The following is a 24516-nucleotide window of genomic DNA, read 5'->3' on the forward strand; positions in this document are numbered from 1 at the left end:
GAAGTGTAAAAATTCAAAGTGCCATGTAAACTTTAGATATATTCTCCAATATTTTCTTAGAAAATTTTGACTAATAGGGTCATGATTATCACATGTTCTTCAAATATAATGACTATTTAGGTATTATTCTTAGAAGTGCTGTGAATGTCAAAACAGTGCGTATGTATAATTTTTAATTTACAATTACAAAGGTCAGAAATTTCAATCTATCAAAGAAAACCAAGGCATTTCTACAGTTAGAAGCCAAATAAAAGACTGGTAGTAGAAGGAGGGTCAAAGTTGGTAACATAGGATGACCCTAGACTTACCTCCTCCAATTACTATATATATAGTAATTTCACCCAAAGAACAACTGAGAGTTTATTGAACAGTTTTTGCACAACAAATAAGAGAGAGACCACATAGATAAAGGTAGAAAAGATGGAGACGTGGTAACTGTAGAAACCCCACCCATCAGGACTGGCTTGCAGTAGGGAGATATATCACTGAGAGGCTTGCATGGGCAGACTCATCTGCTCTGAGCACAGTGATAAAACAGTGATTTAAGAGGCACCTACACTATATGTGATAAAAGTCAATTTACTAACCCCATGGCACCTGCCAAATGAGTGGGGAAATGTGGGAACTCTGGGCTTATAAGTGCTGGTGAGTGCCATTGTTTAAATGTCCCTTACATCTAGATAGCATGGGTGGGAGCTCAGTCCAAGGTCTCTAGCCACACTACAAGACCTCCACAGTGTGCCCAAGCCACCTTGACCAGTGTCCACTGCAGGCTCAGTGAGTAGCCTCCTAGGACACCTCTGGAGCTCAGTGCCACAGGCCTCCTCAGCCAGGAGCCACTTCAGTCCCAGCCCGCCAACCCACCAGGGTTCCCTGAAGCCATGGGCCACCTCAGCCATTGTATGCTGCAGCCCTGCCCAGCTGGCCCACCAGGCACCACACACACCTACTTCTGCTCCAGTTAGTCTGCCAAGATCACCCAGCACATCCAGTCTATGCACATCCAGTCACGCCTACACAAGACCATCCCTTCAAGACAGGGAGAGAGAACTGTTTCATCTAATTGTAGAAGCACACACAGATGACCCAAATTGCCAAAGCAATCTTGAGAAAAAGGAACAGACCTGGAAGCATCATGCTCCCAATTTCAAACTGTACTGCAATGGAATATTATTCAGCCATAACAAAAAATAAAATCTTGACATTTGCGACAATAATGGATGGATGTAAATTATATTATGTTAGGTGAAATAAGACAGGAATACTGCATGATTTTACTTATTTGTGAAATCTGAAGATCCCAAAATAAATAATTAAAACAGAAATAGACTCATAAATTCAGAGAACTAACTGATGGTTGCCAGAGGGGAGGGGAGGAGGGATGAGTGGGAAAGGTGAAGATAAGTAAGAGGTACCATATTCCAGTATAAGTCACAGGGATGTAATGTACAGCACAGGGAATATAGTCAATATTATCCTAATAACTCTGTATGGTGACAGATGGTTACTAAACTTATCATGGTGATCGCATTGTAAGGTATATAAATGTACCTTACACTATGTTGTACACTTGAAATGAATGTGATATTATATGTAAACTATACTTTTAAAAAGGCACTGGCAGCAGTTTTTACAAAGCATTCTGTAGGGATTGGCAGCTTTCATTGGGGAAAGAGTGCCTTAAATAATTTTTCTCTAGGACTTTCAATTGCCAACTGTTGTTTGTACTTAGTGGAAGGCCTGTACATTTATCTATAATCGTAATTCAGTTACTCCATTGTAGGCTCCCACATAATAACCCCTTCTGATCAGGTTTCTAAGTTAAGCATTTTGATTTGCAATTTCTGTGAATTCTGGAAACTTCTAATGCTGTTTCTAGATTGTTTCTTAAAATTTTAGATATTGTACTACATTTTGATGATATTCTGAAACAGATTAAACAGATATTCTTTTCAGTTATTAAAATCATATTGAATACCACTAAACCCTGGGGCTACGCATGCAAGGAATACAGTCTTTGCCCAGGAGACTTTCCCATTCATATCTAATGGGATGGACTCTGGATTAGCCTGGGTTAAACACAAATTTAAAAAAAGAAATTGAAACAATCTAATCTCAGTAGTTTAAAATGAAGGTTTATGTCTTACTCCAACTATATCAACATCATAGGTGGCCTTGGATTGCCAATTGTGGGTCTTCCTCATTTTAGACTCAAGGCTTCAGTGCGGATGTGATCTGGTATACAGTGTGGGCAAACATAGGTTTCCAGTTGTTCATATGGAAAAAGACATGCAGGTTATGAGAATGATAATTCAAGAATAAACTCTGTGTTTCACATACTTACAGCTATAAATCTACTTTTGCCCTCCTCCTCCCCCTCTCCCACCCCCCCCGTAGTTAAAGAGAAAGATAATTTTGGAGGGTTTTGCACTAGCAGTTATATGATCAGTCCTAGAGCAAAAAAATCTGACTATAATTCTTGGTCGAAACTCTTACGGATATACCCATCCAGCTGCAGGGGATTCCAGAAGTGGAGTCTTTCCATATGCCCAGGAGATGTGTTTTAATGCAACGTAAATTTGGAATTACATGTGAAAATTCCGAGTTTTTTTTTTTTCACTCTGTATGTTGTACCTGTGAAAGGACATGTTAGAACAAAATCATTATCTCAACCATTAATTTGCTAAGCATTTATTAAACATGTATTCGATGCCTGCCACTATGGCAGGATCTGGGTATCCACAGACAAACACATTCACAAATTTTCTGCTGAATAGAGATACCACTTCAGATACACACTTTCTTATCTCATCTACACTGGAAGTCCAGACACAAGTTGACCTACCTCTTCAGGTTACATATCCCTTATTATATCTCTACCAGGTTCATTTGGAAAGGGCTAGCTTTTGAGATGACATGTAAAGCAGGCAAGTAGTTTAAAAAGTTGTCATCCTAAACTACCTATGCCTACAGGATACATTTTTTATAAGGAAAAAACACACTTGTTATTACACCAAAAAATAATCTCATTCTTTAGTCATAGCACATACAACAGAGCTAAGAACTGAAGTCACAGAAAACAAACAGAACAAAACAACATTTTCGAGCTCTGTGCCTAGCTAGTTAGCCCAAGCAAGGAATTCTTTTCCTTTGGGAGGGGAATAATAATAATCGATGTGCAATTAGCAGGGCTTTTTCAAGGGAAAAAAAATTCCTAAATTGCTGAGGACTCTGGATGACTCCAAGGGTTCTATTAGCTTTGCTTTAATCACTCTCAATAGATACATTGCCAGAAGCATCCATCCATCCACCCATCCATTATTTCAGCGAGTCCCATTTGCCTCAGTGAAAAATGGCTGCTGTGTTGTGTATATTCAAGGATGGTGTAATGATTAAGAAGCCAGTCTCTGGAGCAACATCCCAACTGTGCTACTTGTTAGCTGGAAGCCTTCAGCAAGTTACATCTATGCTTCTCAGTTTGCATATTTGTGAGATTGGGACAATAATATACCTACCACATAGTTTCCTTATATGAATTTAATAAGTTAATATTTATGAAGCACTTAACAGTTACTGGCCAAATGTAAATGCTTTATGTCCTTGTTAAGTAAAATACATAAATGAAGCAAGTTTTTTAATAGGCTTATAAAATGGGCTTTCTCAGAATTCAAGCATGCACATTGTTATTCCACAGTAGTCAGTCTGGTTAAATAAACACTAATGTAGAGTTATCACAAGACTTCCATTTATATTTAGATGAGGACTATGAAGAGATAGCACAAGTTCAAAGGTTGGTCTATCTATACCTATTCCCTTTTGGATTGGGTAGAAAAATGCACCCTAGACAGAAACCATAGAGATGTAATAAATGGATTCCGTGTGTGTCTGTAGTGGTCACAGGACCTGGGTCATTTCGGTTACCCCCATAGATGGGCCAGATAGAAACTGTTATGTTAATCCATTGCAAAGGCATTTTCCCCAGGTTTATCTTGTAGGAGCAAAAATAGTTTCTCCTTTATAGCTACCAGGCATTGGCTTTTTTAGCAACATCCCTTGAGGACTTATCAGAGCTACATAGTAAAGGAGGCAGTTTTTTCTGATCATTGTAATTGTTGATATTTGCTCAACTGATATTTCTATATTCAATGATACAATTAAAAGACATCCTCACACAAAAAGTATCCTTTTATGGTTGAAATGTTTTGGTAACTTTAGAGGGAGGGATGTTATGCTAGGGTCTATGTACTAGGTTTGTGAAGATTTTTTTAATTTTAAGGTTTTTTTTTTGTATTTGTTTGCCTAGAGCAATTTAAGATGAGGTTAGCTTGGAGTAGTTGGTACAGATTTAAAGGACTATTTTATGGAATGCTAAGCTACCCTGGCACATTTTTCTATTACTAATACAACATTAATGTTCTTACTAAATCACAAAAACACAATGCTAAAAGTGTTTATAGATATTATACAATTAGCAGAAGCCAATAATTCCTATTTATGAAATAATAAATAAAACCTAAATGATTTTTTTAACCTTAGTACATTTCAAACAAAGTGTATTATATGTATTTTGCTTATAGATTTTTTAAAATTGTGTTAGACCTTATGTACAGAATATAGCATTTTTATAATGTATCACATTCTAGTGATCTATCTTTGAAAATAAAGCAGTCTTTGCACAGGAAATGGACAATCATAGTATCAAAGAGCCAGAAATACATTTATAATTAATGCCTTATATAAAGTTAATATTTTATAATAATGATGTAATAATGAGAATAATCTTAAGAGCATATATTTACATTTTTTATTTCAAAGTACTGTTTGAAAGTGTTTAAAATTACTATTTATTGTATTCTCACTAAGATTGTATTTAATCTTCACAGTAGTGTGATGAGATATGGATTTATCACATAAGGATGGAAACTGAGGTTTTTGGTTTTTTTAAATAGTGAAATAATAGGGTCACACAGTTAATAAATAGCCAAGTCAGAATAAGTCCTTGGCTGAATGATGTTATTAACCCCCAATTCTTAACTATTTATATATGATTTCAGAAAGGAAGGAAGAGGGAGAGAGATAGAAACATCAATGATGAGAGAGAATCATTGATCAGCTACCTCCTACACACTCTCTACTAGGGATCAAGCCCTAAACCTGGGCATGTGCCCTGACTGGGAATTGAATCATGACCTGCTGATTCATAGGTCAATGCTCAACCACTGAGCCATGCCGGTCTCATTCTTAACTATTTATTATAATTATTTGCCTGCCTGATTCTTAGAAAATCTTAAAATTCATCATTTTATTCATCATCATCATCAACATCATCATCATCAGTAGATGAACATTCAGTGTATATAGGATATATTGCCTCTTATACAACTTTTAATTATTCATGGTAAAAATAATTAGGGGAAATTGAAATTCACAGGTAATTTTTATTTTTCTATTTTAGGCAACATTAGAAAAATTTCATCAGAATTGAATTGTTCATTATAATATAATATAAATAACCAAAAAGAAATCCAGAAAAAATGAACCCTATACTTGAGATACCTGCCCATCGGCCCTGCCCTGAGTGTGACAGTGGCAGCGCCCCAACCCCCTGATCAGCCCTGATCTGTGTGTGACAGGGTGTGGCGCCCCAACTCCCCCCCACCCACAGGCCCTGCTCTGTGACAGGGGGCGGTGCCCCAACTCCCCTATTGGCCCTACTCTGTGCGTGACAGGGGGGAGCTCCTCAACCCCCTGATTGGCCCTGGAAAAGTTGAAGTTACTACAGTGCTTTAGCGACAAACCTTTCCTTAATGCTATCCTTAAAAATTGATTAGCAACTTGATGTGACTGAATGAGCTTCAGAAATCTTTTATGCTTCAAGGAATGCTCAATTTTTACTATCGTAATAGTTGAAATATTTGTTTCAGAGAGTCATTCATTCATAGCTGTAAGATTTCAACATTATGAATTATTTACTAAAAATTAAATTTTCCACAATGAAGGTAACCACTCTCTGTGGGTGATGATATAATTTGTTGTCCATAGTAGGACATAATTTCAGGATAAATCTAATGGGAAGTTAGAATAAATTGTGTAAATCAGGATTTTCCTAGGCGAACTGGACAATATAGTCACGTAGAAGTAACTGCTAATGAAGTTCTGTTTTAATCATTAAGTGAAGGTTAGTATGGAGAGAAGACTCCCTCTCAACATGGCTGTAATACAGAGGTACTATGTTGGTAGAATATCAAAGATAAATTTCAAATATTACATACATTTGGTGAATGACTAATCAACACCAAGTTCATCAATAAAACTTAACCCATATAACTTGACTTCCACTTTTGGTAATGGATATTTAATAATACCATCAAACTGCCCTATTTTCTACCCCTTCCGCTAAGGAAACTGAAGAGTTTAACAAAATGTAAGATGGCATACGTGGAGGCATTGAAAAGTCAATAAGAAATTGAAGAGTTATTGCTCCAGAATCTAGGGGAGAATGAAGACTAAGAGATATTAGTTTAGTTTTGGGAGTTCCTTAATCCATGGAGGCAGTTGTCAATGTTAGAGGGAGCACAAAAGAAGGCAAAAGAAGAAAGAAAATAGGAATCTAGAACAAGTAAAATAAAATTTAGTTGGTAGATTAAACCCAAATTTCTAATGTGATTATATCAAGTGCAAATGGCCTAAATGATCCAATTATGAGGCACACACAAAGATTGTCAATCTGGATCAAAAGATCAAAACACAAGTATATACTATTTAACAGAGGTTCTAATCTAAAATTATAAAAAAAAACCTGAACATAAAAAAATAATGGAAAAGATACACCATGCAAACACTAACCTAAAGAAAGTTGATATACTATTAAGGAAGAACACTTCCTAATGATAAAAGGTTTACTTCCTCAGGAAGAAACCACATGATAAGTGACTTTACGAAGTTTTTCTACGGTCAAGCATCATTATAAGCTCTTAATATATATTAGTTCACTTAATGCTCACAATCGCTCTATGAAATAGGTTTATCTTCATTTTACACATGAGGAGACTGAGAAATGAAGAGGTTGCCCAAAGTTGCATAGCTAATAAGCATCGGATCTAGGATTAAACCCAGGCAGTCTAGCCTCCTGGTTATGAGAATAAACATTTGAATAGGAAAAGCCTACATGGACCAAATAAGTTTTGGTTTTCCCTCTGCTACACATTTCAAACCAGTTTGCCATGGCAGGGGTAGCTCCTTAGAGATTCTCTGCTTCAGATATTAGTTTAGATTCTTCTCCACCTCTTCCTTCAGAATCCCCTAAAATGGTGATGTGGTATTTTTCTCATAATTGAACTCACATACAGTTGACTAGTTTGGGGAGAGGACATCCCTTTAAAACACTTCTCATAGACAGGAAGAGCTAAAAGCTATGTTGGAGGAATGCACAACCTTCTTATATGAGATTGGTTTTCTATTAGGAATGTCTCCATCTAGCTAGAGTGTAAGTGTATGTAAGACACACATTCAGGAATGTTTTGCCACCAGTCAGCTGAAAACATTTGCCAGAGAAATCTTCCATCATTTCACACCCAGACTTACACACACACATACACACACACACACACACACACACACGCCTCTCCTTTCCTAAAACTTTGCAATTCCTCGCTGTTGGAATGGAAAGAACAGTGGCTTCCAGGGCTTATACAAAGAAGCCATTGTGTTCTCTCCTGTCCGTTTGGGCTCTACCCAGTTCCAACTTCCGGGAACAAGGCTTTTGAAAGGAGGAAGGTATGAAGCCATGTTATTTCTGGTGACCACCACGTAGTTCCCCTTAGTGTACAATACTGACAACAAGGATCATATCTGCTTTTCCCACTGGGTATCCTCAATAAGTAAAATAGCAAAAAAAATAACATTTGTTGAAAAACACACAGAAAGAAATAGATGATTGAATGAGCCTTTGTGACCTCATCTTCTATACTGTCCCCCTTGCTTACTTCACTGCCACCACACTACCCTCCTTACTTTTTTTGTCTCAGGTCATTTGCACAGGCTATGTATTCCCTCTGCGTGAAGTACCCAGCTAGCAGCTGGATTGGCTCTCTTATCTCTTACAGGCTTTCAGTGAAGTCTCACTTTATTAGCAAGTCTTCCCTGTCTATGCTAACTAAAACTGTACATCCCTGCCTCAAAATTCGCTCTCTTCCATTTGGCTATATTTTTCTCTTTGCAAGGGCTAACATACTTTAAAATGTTACTATATTGTGTCTTTGGCTGATGGTCAGTTTCTCAAGGACAATGGTTCCCCCCCCCCATACTTAGGAAAGCACCTGACATTTCATATGTGCTCAGTAAATATTAGTCAAGTGAATGAATGACATAACAGATATGCAGGACCTATTTCACTAGGTTTGAAGCCCCAAATCGGGGACCTCAGTGCAAACTATCACCTATTGCTTATATGCATCCTTGAAAAGCTTCACTTAATTCATCAGAGCTTCCGTTTAACTGCCAGGAGATAATAGCAATTAGAAACAAAGACTCGTAACGGTAAATAGCAAACAGGGACAGCCTCACAGAATAATTCTGAGAGCGATAAGAGAATGTGGATGTGCACTAAGTAGTCTACTGGTGCCGGCAATTAATATCTGAGAGGCGGAAGCAAAGGAAGGGTGAGGAAGGTTCCAGGTTCCATGAGCAACAGGAGGATCAACTGCCTTTGACAGTCTTATCTAGGCTAGAAAATGCAGTCTGCTGCATTTTGCTAAGCAAAAATTGACTTCTCTTTGTCTTTTGAAATGCCAGCCTCTATACTTGAAAAATAAAATCTGGGGGGAGGGAGAGCATCCAGGCATCCTGAACTTAAATATAGAATATATAATTAAATATAGGCATGCATGGGAGAGGGAGAGAGATTGCATGCACAATAGTATTTTGGGTGAAGCAGTCATGGAGGTATTTGTTTGTTCCATTATAAGGAATTTGGTACTTCAGATGCACCGCCATACCTGATGTCAAGTGAGCATGTAATACTTGGGTGTAGGATAATTGTCACAATGGAACATTTCATGAGAAAAATTTCCTGACAGTGTTAAGCAGCAGTATTAAAATTACTCAAGAGAAAACTGCATTTTAAAAAAAATTAGGATAAATTTCTCTGTGAAATACTAACTGTAATGAATATGCCATAATCAACCTTGCTGTATCTATTTGGACATTTTCCACATCCCCAGTGGTTAGTCTAATACCAATTAAATCATCACAGAATGCTATTATCTTCTTGCATTATGATTTTCATAAATTAATTTTGTTTTAAAAAATCAGACCTTTTCCAAATGAGAATAAATTTAAATATCTAAGGTGTAAGTGTGCAGCTGATGTCAGGACCCATGCATATCTATAATTTTAAAATTCTGAAATCACAGAATCGGGAATAATCCTTAAAGAATTGAAAATGGTGGCACTGACCTTTTGGGTCACTTAATCATTCCCCTTGCTATTCATGGAGAATCCAGATAGTAACTTTTGTTTTTCTTCTTCTGAAATTAATTATCATTCTCCCCTTATACTCATTTATTTGTTCCTCCATCCATCCATTCATTGTTTCAATCTTTTATTAAATAAATATTAGTCATCATTTAAGGGCCTGGAATGCTGCTTAGCACAGGGGCATGGTTGGGTCAGGGGCCAAGGGGGTGGGGGATAAGGGACATCTGTAATACAATAAAAAATAATAAAAATAATTAATATTAAAATATGCTAATATCATCTTTTCCCAATATATTCTAGTTTAGTGGAAGAAACAAATAGGTTAATAAATTAGCATAATATGACAAAATATGTCTTATAATAGAAGTATGGACAAGATATGTCTTATAATAGAAGTATGGACAAGATATGTCTTATAATAGAAGTATGGACAAAGTGTTGACTAGATAAATCACAAAGGCTAATGAAACATGAAGTGATAACTATCTAAATACTCTAATGTTTGGAAGAAGAATATTTCAGACAAAGGTAAAATGTACACAAGGATAAGGAGATATGAATGGGCATATGAAGGCCTACAAGAATTAGTTAGGTATGGCTGGATTGTGCTTATGTGTCTCTGAGGGGCTTCGGGAGATGGAGAGATGAACCTGGGTGGGTTGAGTTCTAATTGTGAAGGACCTTCTAGATCACCAACAAGAATTTACATCTCTTTCTGTAACAGGAAACTATTATAGCTTTTTGTTTTCAGGATAATGGTGGCAAAGAGGAAGAGGGCTGCAATGAACAAGACAAATCAGAAGACAAATTAGGAGGTTATTGCAACTGTGCAAACCAGATGAAATAAAGGCCTTGATTGAGAGAGTAACAGCCAGACAGAGAGTTGGGAAGAGAATTAAAAAATGACTAGGGTCTAGAAGCTGATTAGAAATAAAACATATGGGCATTTATATTATCATGCTGAAAATATTCAGTGGGTATATGAAATTAAAAAACAATAAGACTTTCCACATTTTTGAACAACGTGAAGAAAATGGAGAACTAGAAATGTTAAGCAGTATATTCTCGTTCTGCTCCATGCTTTTTCTCAAGGATATTAAGCTCCTCTACATTTTCTCCACCTCCATCTTTTGTCTTCAGTCACATGCTTCCATGGCAAGTCATGACACTGACCCATGTTATGACTGCATTAGCTCTAATATAAATGCATAAAGTCAAGTAAATGCAGTGACCAGAGCGAAAATTTCTGCTCTTTTTCACACCATAATTTTAGTCTTACATTTTATGGTTAGGGAGGGAGAGGCCAAGTTAGCAGTAATAGGGAAAAGGGAGTCTGTTCTTAGTGCTAAAAGACTCAAATTTTTTTCAAAATTGGGAAATAGTTTTTTACAGTATGACTAGAGGCCTGATGCATGAAATTCGTGCAAGAATAGGCTTTGCAGCCCCAGCTGCCTTGGCCCTCGCAGCTCCAGCCTCATCCGGAAGGTCATCCTGAAGGTCGTCTGGACAGTCGTTCAGCTGTTCAGCCGTTTGGTTGATTTGCATATTACGCTTTTATTATTATAGATTAGTTTTAACTACCCTGATCTCTCAAGTTTATATAATAAATTTATGTAAGAAATGATTTATATTACCAAAACCCTCTGTTATCTGATTCTAAATTACTAGCCACTCCTCCATATGATTATTGAATAATACTGACTAATATTGAATAATATTAAATTATCCAAATATTTGAAATTAAAATAGTATATGCTTTATGTAATATCTGGAATACTTTTGGAAAGAGAAATTAGAAATAAAACTTTTGCCCTAGCTGGATTGGCTCGGTGGATAGAGCGTCAGCCTGTGGACTGAAGGGTCCCAGGTTCAATTCCCATCAAGGCACATGCCCGGGTTGCTGCGGGCTCGATCCCCAGTAAGGGGTGTGCAGGAAGCAGCTGATCAATGATTCTCTCCCATCCTTGATATTTATAACTCTCCCTTCCTCTCTGAAATCAATAAAAGAATATAAAAAAGAACTATAACTTTTGAAAGTCTATACCTATAAAATAACATAAGTTACAACTGAAAAAGTCATGGATCCCATTCTGACCATTAATGAGGATTACACAAATGATGTGCAGAGAACAAAAAAGATGGCTTGAGATGAGAATGCCCATGGGTGCTAGACCCATACATTGGACATATTACTCCGCCATACTTATCAGCATTAAAGTGTGTATGAGTAAGGTTCATACTTTACCAAATTAGAAATGACTGTAGACATGGATGCTCAGACAAGCCTATGAACAGTTAAGATTGCAAGTATTAAGTCTTTGAATTCAAGCTGAATACTACTACATAATATTGTTTCTACAATTATTCTACCCTTTTATGTTAAAATGATTGTCTGTTGTTTTCTACATACGTTCTCCCTTGATCTTAATGAACATTTTCTTAAGTTTGTGCGGAATGCTGTCCAAAATACTCACAAGAAATGCTTACTATCCTTGTATCGGTTTCTTATAACACCTGTTTATTTTAGGTCCCATTTATGGGTATGTGTTTCTCTGAAATAAAAAATGTTCTAAGAGTTTATAATCCTCTAGGAGAGATACAAAACTATTGCTGTTCTGAGCTTCTATGGAGGTAAAGGAAATTATTGTCTTGCTGTTGAATGTTCCCTTTCTCCCAGGTTTGCTTCCTGTAATAACCCGTTGAACAGTGGAGTACCTGACATGTGTTTGTTCCTTAGGCAAACGTGTAAAACTCTTCAAGTTCGAATGGAGGAGTAGAAAGAGAAGGTTTCTGCTGTGCCTGATGACAATTTTTTAATATCCACACTCAAAATATTCTGGCTCCACCATGGAGCACTAGTGTGGTGAATCCTAATGTTGGTCGGACTCTAAGGAAGGGACAGAAGTTTCCTTGAGGAGTAAAGATTCAAAACAACTCCAGAAATGAGCTCTCACCTTGGTTTATTTCTCACAGAGCAGCAGGTGTGTACATTGTGTTACAGGATTAACTGCAACCAACTCTTTCTTATAGTTCCCATTAGCATTCCAGAGGCCCCTGATTGCAGAGGAAAGATGAACTCCATACAGCTTTAGGGAACAGAAGGCAAAGATCTGCCTCTGTGGTCAGTGAAGAAAGGCATCGAATTATCTTTATTAAAAGAAAGGAGCATCAGTCTTTGAACTATGATACCCACAAATTGAATAAATTTGCCACAAATAGCCAATTTATCATTATTGTGAACCTACTATTACCACCTACAGTAGCCCCCCCAGTTGACACAATGGATAATACAAAACCCTGGTTGTATTCGTGGACCCCTGTCAGTGTTCAATCTGCCTATTAATTTGTAAATTAGCATGAAAAGTATTGAGCCATCAGGCTTTCACTGAGTTGCCATATACCAAATGATGATTGTGCCTTACCTAATGGTCCATACTTTCTATATTTAAATGGCCCTATAATTGAATCAGCTATCTCAGACCAGCATCTAAGCAATTAGAAATAGCTAGAGTTAAAGATTCATATTTTGATCAACTTTGGGAATTCGTGACTACTGAATTTTGACCCATTATTATTATTATTTTTAAATATAGTTTTATTCAGAGAGGAAGGGAGAGGGAGAGAGAGAAAAAAACATCAATGATGAGAGAGAATCATTGATCAGCTGCCTCTTGCACACACCCCACTGGGGATCGAGCCTGCAATCTGGGCATGTGCCCTTGACCGGAATTGAACCCAAGACCCTTCAGTCCTTAGGCCAACGTGCTATCCACTGAGTCAAACCAGCTAGGGCTTGAGCATTATTAAAAACAAACAAACAAACAATCAAACAAATAAACAAACAAACAAAATCCAGAGAGGAACACTGTATATCTGGGAAATAGAAAGGAGAAAAAGTAAAAGCACCAACATATTACCAGTAAATGTCACTATCTAGATGCTTCCCTGTTCTTCAGAAATGAATTTAGTTTAGCAACTTGCAGAAAGGGAAGTTTTTTCAGACATCTCTCATCTCTAAACTTCATTTTATGGGAAAAGATAGGCATGGTGATGAGAGAGGATGTGCTACTTCAGGCATGGTACTAGCTTTGTCTTTCTCAAATTCTCAAAGTGACAACAACATATTCTTTATTCAGTCATGTATCGTAAAGAAATGCTATTACTAGGAACCACTTGTATTTCTAACTCAAACGAATCAGGAGGATAAGAGAAAACGTTGCTCTCTTAGTCATCTCTAGGTTGCTAAAATGAATTTCTTAAGTTTCTGCCCTTCTTCTCCCAAAATTTCACTGTACTGAAATCCTGCTTTTAAGCATACTTGTTACTGCTTATTTCTACTAGCCCTCAGATGTAGTGAGGCTGAAATTCTTGAGAAGTGTGATACTCTAGCAGATTTTAACTTTTAAATTAAGCCTTAATGACAAAGTGGAAAAAAACTATCAGTTCAAATTACACCTTAACAAATGAGAGGTGATTCTAAAAAAAATAAACCTGCTATCAAATCTAGCAGGTAAAATACATTTTAATTGAATTCAAAATATCAACTGTCTAAAAATGTGTGAACTGTGCTGCTGTATGGAATAATATCTTTTAAAAAAATCTATTCAGACTTCCTCCAAGCATTCAAAATAATAATTTTCCCATATTAAGGGCTTTTTGATATCTCTGAAGGAAACATAACTGAGTCCCATTATATTGCTGTCTTTCAAAGTTATCTTAATTTGGGGGTCATGTTTGACCTGCCTAAACTAAAGTGCATGATGGGGGTCTGGGGAAGGAGAGGCAGGAAAGTTTTAAGTCTCCTTACTGTCCCAAAGACATTTATTAGCCACCAGAATTGCAGTCGGGAAATGTTTTGCTAACAGTGACTGTCATCCAGAGAGGAGCAGTTGATCTGCCTCTGAGTGGATGAATGTGCATAAGTGGCTGTGCAAACAGTCATCTGTTTTCATGAGTCACGTAGAAGAGTTCATGGCGGGCGCACTGTACAGCTTTCAAAGTTCCAAGAAACAGTGCAGGTCCATCTGTTTGAAAGATTCATTTCCAGTCAAGATCTCCATGTGCACAGCATTGGAAGCTGAAAGCCATTGACAGCTGTTGACTAGTTCTGCATTCTAATTTAATGAGTAGGCTTTTTAGAAAAAAGAAGTCTACATAAAGGTTATACCACTGATGAACTTAGGGAATCAGGATGAAGTTTTATCCCATGTGGAATTAGTCCTTCTTAAGAAAGGTCATAGTCGTTTGGGGATAGAAGGGAATTAGAAGCTCCCTGAATCCAATGGACTCTCCTGGAAGGTATGGACCCTGGAGATTCAGAGATGAAGTGACTTGTTCAAATTTCTAAAACTACTAGCATGTTGTAATGCTGGTATAAAACTCTTATCAGAATAAGGCCTCCTCTCTCTCCTCAGTTATGTGTGGTGTTCTGGTTCTCTGCAGAAATCTAGGAGGACTGTATGCCATTTTCTGCTTCCACATGGAGCTACACCTAAATGTAGTCAGTTAGCTACCGAAAGGCTCTCTGTTGTTGGAAATGACTTTCATCCCAATCACTCAAGGTTGCTAAATTTTTAAAGAATTTATAGAACAGATAACAAGGTCATTCAGTGGAAATGCTGACTCTAGCTGAAGTATGAAACAGATAACCTTTGGTGCCTCAAATGTTAAAATAAATGATCAGACCATTTCAGCACTAGCCATTCTTAGGAAGGAAAATTAAATTGTGGTATGAAAATGCAACAGCTTTCAAGGCTGTTGGAATCACCATATCACCCTGAAAGGCAATTGTAGGCTTATTTTTTTGTATAGGTGGTATATTTATGAAGGCAATTCATACGTCATTGACTTAACTTCATTTGTACCTAAAAACCGCCTGGTCAGCTTGCTATCGAATGATTATCCCGGACTGACAGGTGTCTTTCATTTTGTAATACCTCTCTGTATAAGGTGCTTTAAGATGGGACAAGAGCATTCATGTACAGTTATGACCAGCTCAATGGCAGATTTTCTCTAACTTAATGAGAAAACCTGCTACTGCAGAGTAATTATGTTTTAATTGCACATTTAGTAGACAGAAGTGAAGTGAGAGCTTAATTCATGTACTTGTAAAAGCTACATTAAAAAATACATTTGCAGTGAAGCAGCAATTATATTCCACACAAGGAAATATGCATTCAAATCAGCATTTAGGATGATGAAGATATTCTATTCTTCCTTTTACTTTATCGAGTAAGTTGCATTTATTTACTGGAATGTTAGTTTGAAATGGTGCCTATTTGTGATATTACTAAGGGGCTGTACTAGAAAGATTGGACATGCACTGCATTTAAACCTGCCACCCACATATTTCTTGCCTTCCAATTGCTTAAATAAATAATGTTCATCAATCCAAAAGTAAATGTTTCCCTAATAACTTGGGTATCCTAGTGAAAATTTAGCTTTTTAAAAAACGAAATTGACTTGTAATGTTCAAAATGCATTGTCTTCTACTATTGTGTATATAGGGTTCATTTTACAGTCACAGGAATGTAAAAATTATTCAGGAGTTTCTCATAATAAGATTTTAATGATCATACTGAAGAAGAGAACATATTATTTTGTGAATTTAGTTAATATGATATAACATTCACATTGATGCTGTGGCAATTTGGCAGTGATTTCAGTTTTATGTAAACTGACGAACTGAATGACTGAGGTTCAAAACATCAAAGAAAAACAATATCAGAGGAACCATCAATAATGAATAAATAAATGTACAAATCTTCATTTTGTTTTGGCATCATTATACCCTATTTATTTTTTAAGCCTAAGTAGTTAGAGTGCAGTGCTAATTTCCTAAATATTTGTCCTGCATGCAAAGTCTGATGGTAGCTGGCCTCTTGGAAAGGCAGAGAATGAAAAAGAATGGAATTATGTGTCTGTGAAGACTAATAACGTATGCTCAGAAGTAATTAGGGGCAAGAACTAGGAATTCAGTGTATTCAGATTTCTAGGAACGTATGCATATGAATAATCGTTACCACTTGCTATGCTTATTGTGTGCCTAGAACCGTTCTAAACACTTGACCTATTAACTTCTCAGCTCATACACCTCTGTGACATAGATATTAATATACCTGTTTTACTCAAGGTCATGTCCTGAGTTATCAGAACTGAGCTTAGCTTAACTTTGAGATACATCCTTTTTAACCACTGATCTGTATCACCTTTTCTGAAAAGATTATCTCTCCCCCAAAGTTCTCCAAAAGAGTGGTGCTTCATTCAAGATATAATAGTTTTATGAGTGACAAGAATATGAAAAAAAAATTGCAAGATCAGTTACTATAAGACACAGAAAATTAACTCTAATTGAGCAAGTCAATATTTGTAGAGAAATAAGAAGTAATGCCCCCTCCAATATGTATCCATCTTCTGTGTCTTTCTTTGGCAATTACTACCTCTTAATATTTAAAAAGCGTTTAGCTGGACAGACACTTTGCAGGAACAACCTGATTTAATCAAAGTAGCAAAGTTATAGGGGCTGATAATATCCTTCCCATATTACACATGGGAGACTAAGGCACAGGAAGTTTAATTTATTCAACCCCACAATGTTAGAAAGTTATATAAGGCAGAGATCAGATCTCAGGCGATTTGCTACAGAGCCCACACTAAGACTCTCACCATAATATGTTGTCTCCCCTTGATAACCTAGTCAGCATGACTTGAACGCCGGGGGGAGGGGGGGGCGGATAATTAGACTCCATAAATGTAATGATTTTAAAAGCATCTTTTACACATGGGAACAGAATAGGTTATTGAATATTCTTCCTTTTGAGACTTTCTAGTTTATCTTAACTTGAAGATAGTCAAGAGGATATTTCTTAATCTTCAAAATATAAAATGAGAGGTATATAAAATAGTTGACTTCACTTGATTTCAAATATGCCGTATACCTGTTTTTTTTCCTCAATTTCAATTGGTGATTTTAGTATAAATTTTGTGTAAAATTAAAAGACATCATTTTATCATACATTTTTGAGAAATCTAATCAGGGCCCTATAATAGATTTGTTGGACTGGGAGATAAACAGACACTCTCATCTTAAAGAATTAGTGCTTTAAAAAAAATGTTAGCAGATTAGCTTCTTCACTCTCGTGAATCATTACCAAGATAACTTTCTGCTTGTGACTAGGAAAGCTGTTATTATTTTATTAATGTTATTATTATTATCATTATTGCATTTTGTACCTGTTCAGCAGCTAAGTAGATTCACTTAATGAATTGATTGGTGGGCAGCACACACACAAATAACATTTACATAAATAAGAACAGCTGTGTAAACTATTGCCTTTGAAAAGGCAAATTTACTGAGATAGTGATTATAGTGCATGAAGCTCCAGGCACAACCATAATTGTAGGACCATTTCTCTCCTCTGCAGTATTTTATGTCTATTGCCCTCAGAACCAGAAGACAGTGTATTCATGGCAGCCAATGCTATTTTCTCTCCTGTAAAACTGCCTTTATTACAACATCATGCTTTTAGTTACTGAAAACTTGCTGAAAATCCTCCTTAGAAGGTACAACTTTTAAAATTTGGCCTCTTGCAAAAGATACAGCTTAAATGAAAAGAGGTTAATATTTAAGTTCTAAAAATAAAGCAATACTTAATTTAGTGTATTAAAAATTACTTTTAAATGAAAAAAAATTAAATGTTGGATTGGATTAATATTGCTCAAGCAACTCTCCAATAACAGGAAGTGCCAGTTTGTAGTCTACAAAAGGTAAAATGACATTGGTTTTGCCCAACTGACATGTCAGAATTAAACTTAAGTCCCTTAGACTTATTCCAGCGGTTCTCAACCTATGGGTCGCAACCCCTTTGGGGGTCGAACGACCCTTTCACAGGGGTCGCCTAAGACCATCGGAAAACACATATATAATTTCATATTGTTTTGGTGATTAATCACTATGATTTAATTATTTTCAATTTGTAACAATGAAAATACATTCTCCATATCAGATATTTACATTACGATTTATAACAGTAGCAAAATTACAGTTATGAAGTAGTAATGAAAATAATTTTATGGTTGGGGGTCACCACAACATGAGGAACTGTATTAAAGGGTCGCGGCATTAGGAAGGTTGAGAACCACTGACTTATTCAATGAGTATATAGATCAGAAAAAGGCTATATTTATGTGTACTAATTTTAGACAGTAATTTTATTTTAAAACTAGAGGCCTGGTGCAGGAAATCCATGCATTCAGAGGTGGGCGGGGAGGGTGTTCCTCAGCCCGGCCTGTGCCCTCTCAGAGTTCAGGAGCCCCCTTGGGGAGCGGGCCTAAGCCAGCAGTCAGACATCCTTAGTGCTACCACAGAGGCAGGAGAGGCTCACTGGCCAGCCTTGAGCCTGGCTTCTGGCTGAGCGACGCTCCCCCTGTGGGAGCACACTGACCACCAGGGGGCAGCTCCTGCATTGAGCGTCTGCCCCGTAATGGTCAGTGCACATCATAGTAACTGGTCGTTCAGCCATTCAGTTGATTTGCATATTAGCCTTTTATTATATAGGATGTTATTTGGATCTTACATATTAGGTGATGAAAACTGGTGATAATGTACCTATATTCAGAAGCATCTACACTAATAAAAGAGAAAAATGGTAATTGGCGTACGACCGCTACCCTTCTGATTGGCTAATCAGCGTATCCTTATGCAAATTAACTGTCAGCCAAGATGGCGGCCGGCAGCCAGGCAGTTGGAAGCGAACATGAGGCTTCCTTGCTCCAGTGACTGCTGACTCCAACGTTCCCCGCCTGACTTGCAGGCCTCTGAGCTGGCAGTTTGAAACATTCTAACAAATATAGCCGGCTGGGATCTCAGAGCTGAAGTTATACATTGTTTCGATTATAGAACGGCAAACAAACCAGCAGCGGAAGCCTCAGAGCTAGAGCCAGAGCTAAAGCTGGCCCAGAAGAAAAAAAAAAAAAGAAAAAAAGGAGCGGTTGGGAGCTTCCCGCCAGCCTGAAAGCAGTCAAAACCGCCAGCCTGAAAGCAGCCCTCAGCCCCTCACCCAGACTGGCCAGGCACCCCAGTGGGGACCCCCACCCTGAAGGGTGTGTGACCAGCTGCAAACAGCCATCATCCCCTCATCCAGGCTGGCCAGGCACCCCAGTGGGGACCCCCACCCTGATCCAGGACACCCTTCAGGGCAAACCAGCTGCCCCCCAGGCCTCTATCCTATATAGTAAAAGGGTAATATGCCTCCCAGCACCGGGATCAGCGGAGCCGCGAGGCCTCCTGGCACCAGATCAGCATGACAGGGTGCAGCGCCCAAACCCCCTGATCGCCCTGCGGCTCTGTGTGTGACAGGGTGTGGCGTCCCAACCCCCTGATCAGCCCTGCTCTGTGCGTGACGGGGGGGGGGGCAGTGCCCCAACCCCCTGATTGGCCCTGCTCTGTGCATCACAGGGGGTGGCGCCGCAACCTCCCCATTGACCCTGCCTTGAGTGTGACAGGGGGCGGTGCCCCAACCCCCCAATCAGCCCTACCCTGAGCGTGACTGATGGTGGCATCACAACCTCCCAATCCGCCCTGCTCTGTGCATGACAGGGGGCAGCGCCCCAACTCCCCAATCAGCCCTGCTCTGAGCCCGACCAGGGGCTGCACTAGGGATTGGGCGTAATGGTCAGTGCACATCATAGTAACTGGTCGTTCAGCCATTCAGTTGATTTGCATATTAGCCTTTTATTATATAGGATGTTATTTGGATCTTACATATTAGGTGATGAAAACTGGTGATAATGTACCTATATTCAGAAGCATCCTATATAATAAAAGCCTAATATGCTAAGTGTCCGGTTGCCTGGTCGGCCGTTCAACCAATCAAAGTGTAATATGCTAATGATATGCTAAGGCCGCTCAACTGCTTGCTATGACATGTACCGACCACCAGGGGGCAGTCGACCGGTTGACCAGTTGCTATGACCTGCACTGACCACCAGGGGGAAGATGCTCCGACTGGTTGGTTAGCTTGCTGCTGGCTTCTGGCTTCTCATATCAGGACTGAGCCAGATGGGCCAGACATGCTCTGGAGCCCTCCTGTGGTCCCTCCCCAGCTGGCCAAACTCCCACATCCCTCCCTGGCCCTGATCGTGCACAGATGGGGTCCCTCAGCCTGACCTGCTCCCTCTCACAATTTAGGACCCCTTGGGGGATGTCGGAAAGCCAGTTTCAGTTTCAGCCTGATCCCGCAGGCCAGGACAAGGGACCCCACTGGTGGAAGAATTCGTGCACCAGGCCTCTAGACTTCTGTAATTTTTAAAATCTTTGGTTTTGCCATTTCATTTGCTACAAAATCTGGAGGTTGTCAGGGAGGGTAAATACATTTGTATTTATAACTACATTGAAAAGGGCAAGTTATTACTTAGTCTTTGTTTGAATTCCCTAAATTAATCCTCTGACTTGTTAGTGTGATTCTTTCATTCTACTTTTAGTGGCTCTCTTGTTAAAAATGTATGCAGTTAAAAAAACAAAACAAAACTCTAAAACTTTTGTTTTTATAGTACTTCAGTCTTCAAAGCTGGGTGTTTTCATAACATAATATTTGATCCTCACAGCACCCTGTGAGGTTAACAGGACCGCCCCCCCCCCACCTTTTACATATGGAAAAACTGAGCTCCCAGAGGTTGCATGACACATCCAGTGTGAACAGTATTACTGCCACACTGACTGAAATCCAGAATGCTGAACCACATGACCTTCTGATCAAAATCCAGTCTAAAACAATTGTCCACTTTCATCTGATATTAGAAACAACTTATGCCCTACTCTTCACCACATAAAACATGCTAGAATATATTTAGGATTAATAAACAAAGAATATTTTATACAATTAGAGTGTGAAAAAATTACCTTAATTATGTTTCAATCCATGCTTATTTCAATAATTACTTCTCTTAGCCAGGTTGACATTTTGGTTTTCTAGCAATTATTTTAGCTGATAAAAACTGAGTGTAATGAGAATATATGCTTATGATATTCCTGATGGTAGGATTGTATAATTAATTATATGTGTTTATATGTTTGCATGTATACATATGTATTTTCTCTACCGAGATAGAGAAGAAATTTGTTCTAGGTACATAAGCCTGTGTATTGTACTGTCGAGTTGGATGCCTATTTTTAAAATTATTTGAAAACAAAGCTTTAAAATATAATTAGTTGAGGGAATCACTCCTGAGATTTACATAAAGCAGCAGAATGAAGAACTCAGCTTAGCTTGGAATGAAGAATGCACCTATCACACCCACCAATAGATGACTTAGGAACTGGGCTTGAAGTGGCTCAAGAGGACATGCCCTGACTTTCACAGTCATGACACCACATCCCTCCAGTTGCCTATGCTGTGTCCCTGCTGAGGCTAAGCCATTTGTTCTCTCGCAATCTTTTCCACTCCCACTCTGTATCACTTCCTCTCTTTTCCTGTCATTCCAACCACTCGTTTTAGAAATATGATCTTATATTATGCTTCATAATTTTTCCTACTAAGAACTTTCAGAAGAGGCAGGTGGATCTTTTTCAGCCTATGGAAATGAAAGATTTGTTGAATTAATGTTTAGCAAGAAAGTTTGTAATAATAAAATGTTCATATTTTTCACACTCATCAGTGATCTCCACTAGTGGTCTGTGGCACAATGTCCATGGAAATAGTCCTACAGTGGGGCCTTGACTTACGACTTAAATTCGTTCCGTGACGGAGCTCATAACTCAAATTACTCGTATGTCAAATCAAAAGTGAACGAGTGAGACACGTGATGCTGGGCTGATGTTGTGGCGTTCACTGTGACGTTCGCTGCGCCAACTAACGGTGGAGTATCTGAAGCTGGCTCGTAACCCGAATTTTAGCTCGCAACTCAAAGCAAAAAATTGGCCGAGAGACGGCTCGTATCTCGAAAAACTCGTTAGTCGGGACACTCGTAAGTCAAGGCCCCACTGTATTCCCATCCCATGTTCTTCTTACACTGACACTCAAAATGGAAGCCATGCACAGCACCTGAGCACTGAATGGCAAACTGATAGTGAGCTGCTGCCCTACCTGCTCCCCTGCTCCTAGAATCTCTAGAGGTCAGGGGGCCCTTTACCTACGTGTTTGTAACCTCCCATCCCAAGTTCACTTCCTCCCAGAGTTCCTCTGTGCACGGGAGTAAGGACTTTCAAATGTACAGGCAGAGGCTCCTTCCATGAGAATGAGGGCCCACCACAGAGACACAAAGGAATTTGTGAATTTTACACCTCCCTTTTGTGGTATAATTTGAGACTAGCTCTGGTAGAACAAAATCTAGAGCAGTGGTTCTCAACCTTCTGGCCCTTTAAATACAGTTCCTCATGTTGTGACCCAACCATAAAATTATTTTTGTTGCTACTTCATAACTGTAATGTTGCTACTGTTATGAATCATAATGTAAATATCTGATATGCAGGATGGTCTTAGGCGACCCCTGTGAAAGGGTCGTTTGACCGCCAAAGGGGTCGAGACCCACAGGTTGAGAACCGCTGATCTAGAGGAAGCTTTATTTTTTTGTTTGTTCGAGTTTCTCTTTTTCATAGTTGATTAAAAACACAACACAAACAAAGCAAAAGAAAAGTAGCCATTCTGTAAATGTTTTATGAAAGGAGAAATAACTATGTCACTAATTGGAATGAAATCAAAGTATCCAGAATAATTTTTAAGAATTCCATTTTTGTTACAACCATTGCTAGAAAAGGACTGTTAGGCAATTCCGAACACCTTCATGAATAATTAATTTTCCTGATATATAATTTAAGTCAAATAAGCACTCAATTTTTAATCTATTTCAAGAATAGATTTTATGGAGTCCATTCCCAAGGGCTGGGATGATGTGTTTATGGTCTTTGGATCATGTCCTCCAAACCTGTGCAAAGAACAGGAATTCCTGACTCATTCTTTGGGTCTGAGAGGGATAGCATCACCTGTTAAGAGTTTCCTGGTCACAGTTGAAGTCATTTAGATAATTCTGCAAGTGGTTCTAGAAATATTGTGAAATGATAAAGGGAAAAAATATAGGTGTAACTTTTAATAAGCTGGGAACACCTGAATGTGGTAGTCTTTTAAAATTCAACAATTTCATAGAGCACATCCCAGCATGTTGAATGATATTTTAACTTCTAATACTAAATTGTCTTTGGGGATTTAAGATTATAGCTATTTGATGAAATTATTATATTTTCTTCTTCCTTTGTAGGTAACCCACTAACTAAGAATAAATCAAACGACCCTCAAGGCTGATTACATTGAACATATGCACAGAACTTAATTTCTCTGGTGGTCTTGCAGGAAGATTTTTATACTGCTCCGAAGAGGCACTCCAGACTCTTGTTTCCAAGGGATTTTATGGCTCGTAATCAGCATCTTCTTGAAATCAAGACTTTAAAAAAGTCAGACATGAACTTCTGTGTCATGAAGAGTTCATCAGATTTGAACTGTGTTCAACTTGTAAAATTGCACTTCCTAAAAGAATTTGAAGTCGTCATCTGAAGAGTTGGCGTTTCCGGGCGATGTCAGAGACACTCGCATTTTGGGCTCCTGGCTCCAAATGTGACTGCTTTTCTTGTTCCTGAAAGTCTCCCAAATGCACTGGCCTTCTGTCATGGATGTGTTCCTGGGTCTGGTCCTGTGTTCAGTGGCTAGTGGGACTGTATATGGCTTTAGTGACATTTCCTTTGCAAACTTCTCTGGCATGGTGTGGACTGAGATCATTTTATTTGTATCCTAATCTTGGAGCTCTGAAAGCCTACATGTTTTAACATCTTAAAGTTGCTTTTGTTAAAGGAATGGAAAAATATATCCATTGATAATAATTATTGTTGGCAAGTAATACTTATCTGAATACATCAATCACCTAAGAATGTATAGACTAGCTGACATGTTTCCCCAAGGCTAACACACTATTGCAGCTCTCTGTCAGTTAAATAGGTAGTAGTTAGAACTGAATTACCATTTTCATTGTATACTATTTTATACCTCTAGGGCA

At 38.3% G+C, this 24516-nt stretch overlaps 1 protein-coding gene across 1 annotated transcript in view; it reads left to right on the plus strand.

Moving 5' to 3' along the window:
* The window catches only part of FAM19A2 (family with sequence similarity 19 member A2, C-C motif chemokine like), a 448103-nt gene extending 424083 nt beyond the window's left edge, over nucleotides 1–24020 (plus strand). The window contains exon 5 of the mRNA XM_023764235.1: nucleotides 23820–24020. Coding sequence (XP_023620003.1) covers nucleotides 23820–24020 — 201 coding nt within the window. The remainder of the gene's footprint in view (nucleotides 1–23819) is intronic.
* The last annotated feature ends 496 nt before the right edge of the window (nucleotides 24021–24516 follow it).

The sequence above is a fragment of the Myotis lucifugus genome, unplaced genomic scaffold, assembly GCF_000147115.1.
Source record: "Myotis lucifugus unplaced genomic scaffold, Myoluc2.0 scaffold_323, whole genome shotgun sequence".
NCBI classification, from domain to species: domain Eukaryota; kingdom Metazoa; phylum Chordata; class Mammalia; order Chiroptera; family Vespertilionidae; genus Myotis; species Myotis lucifugus.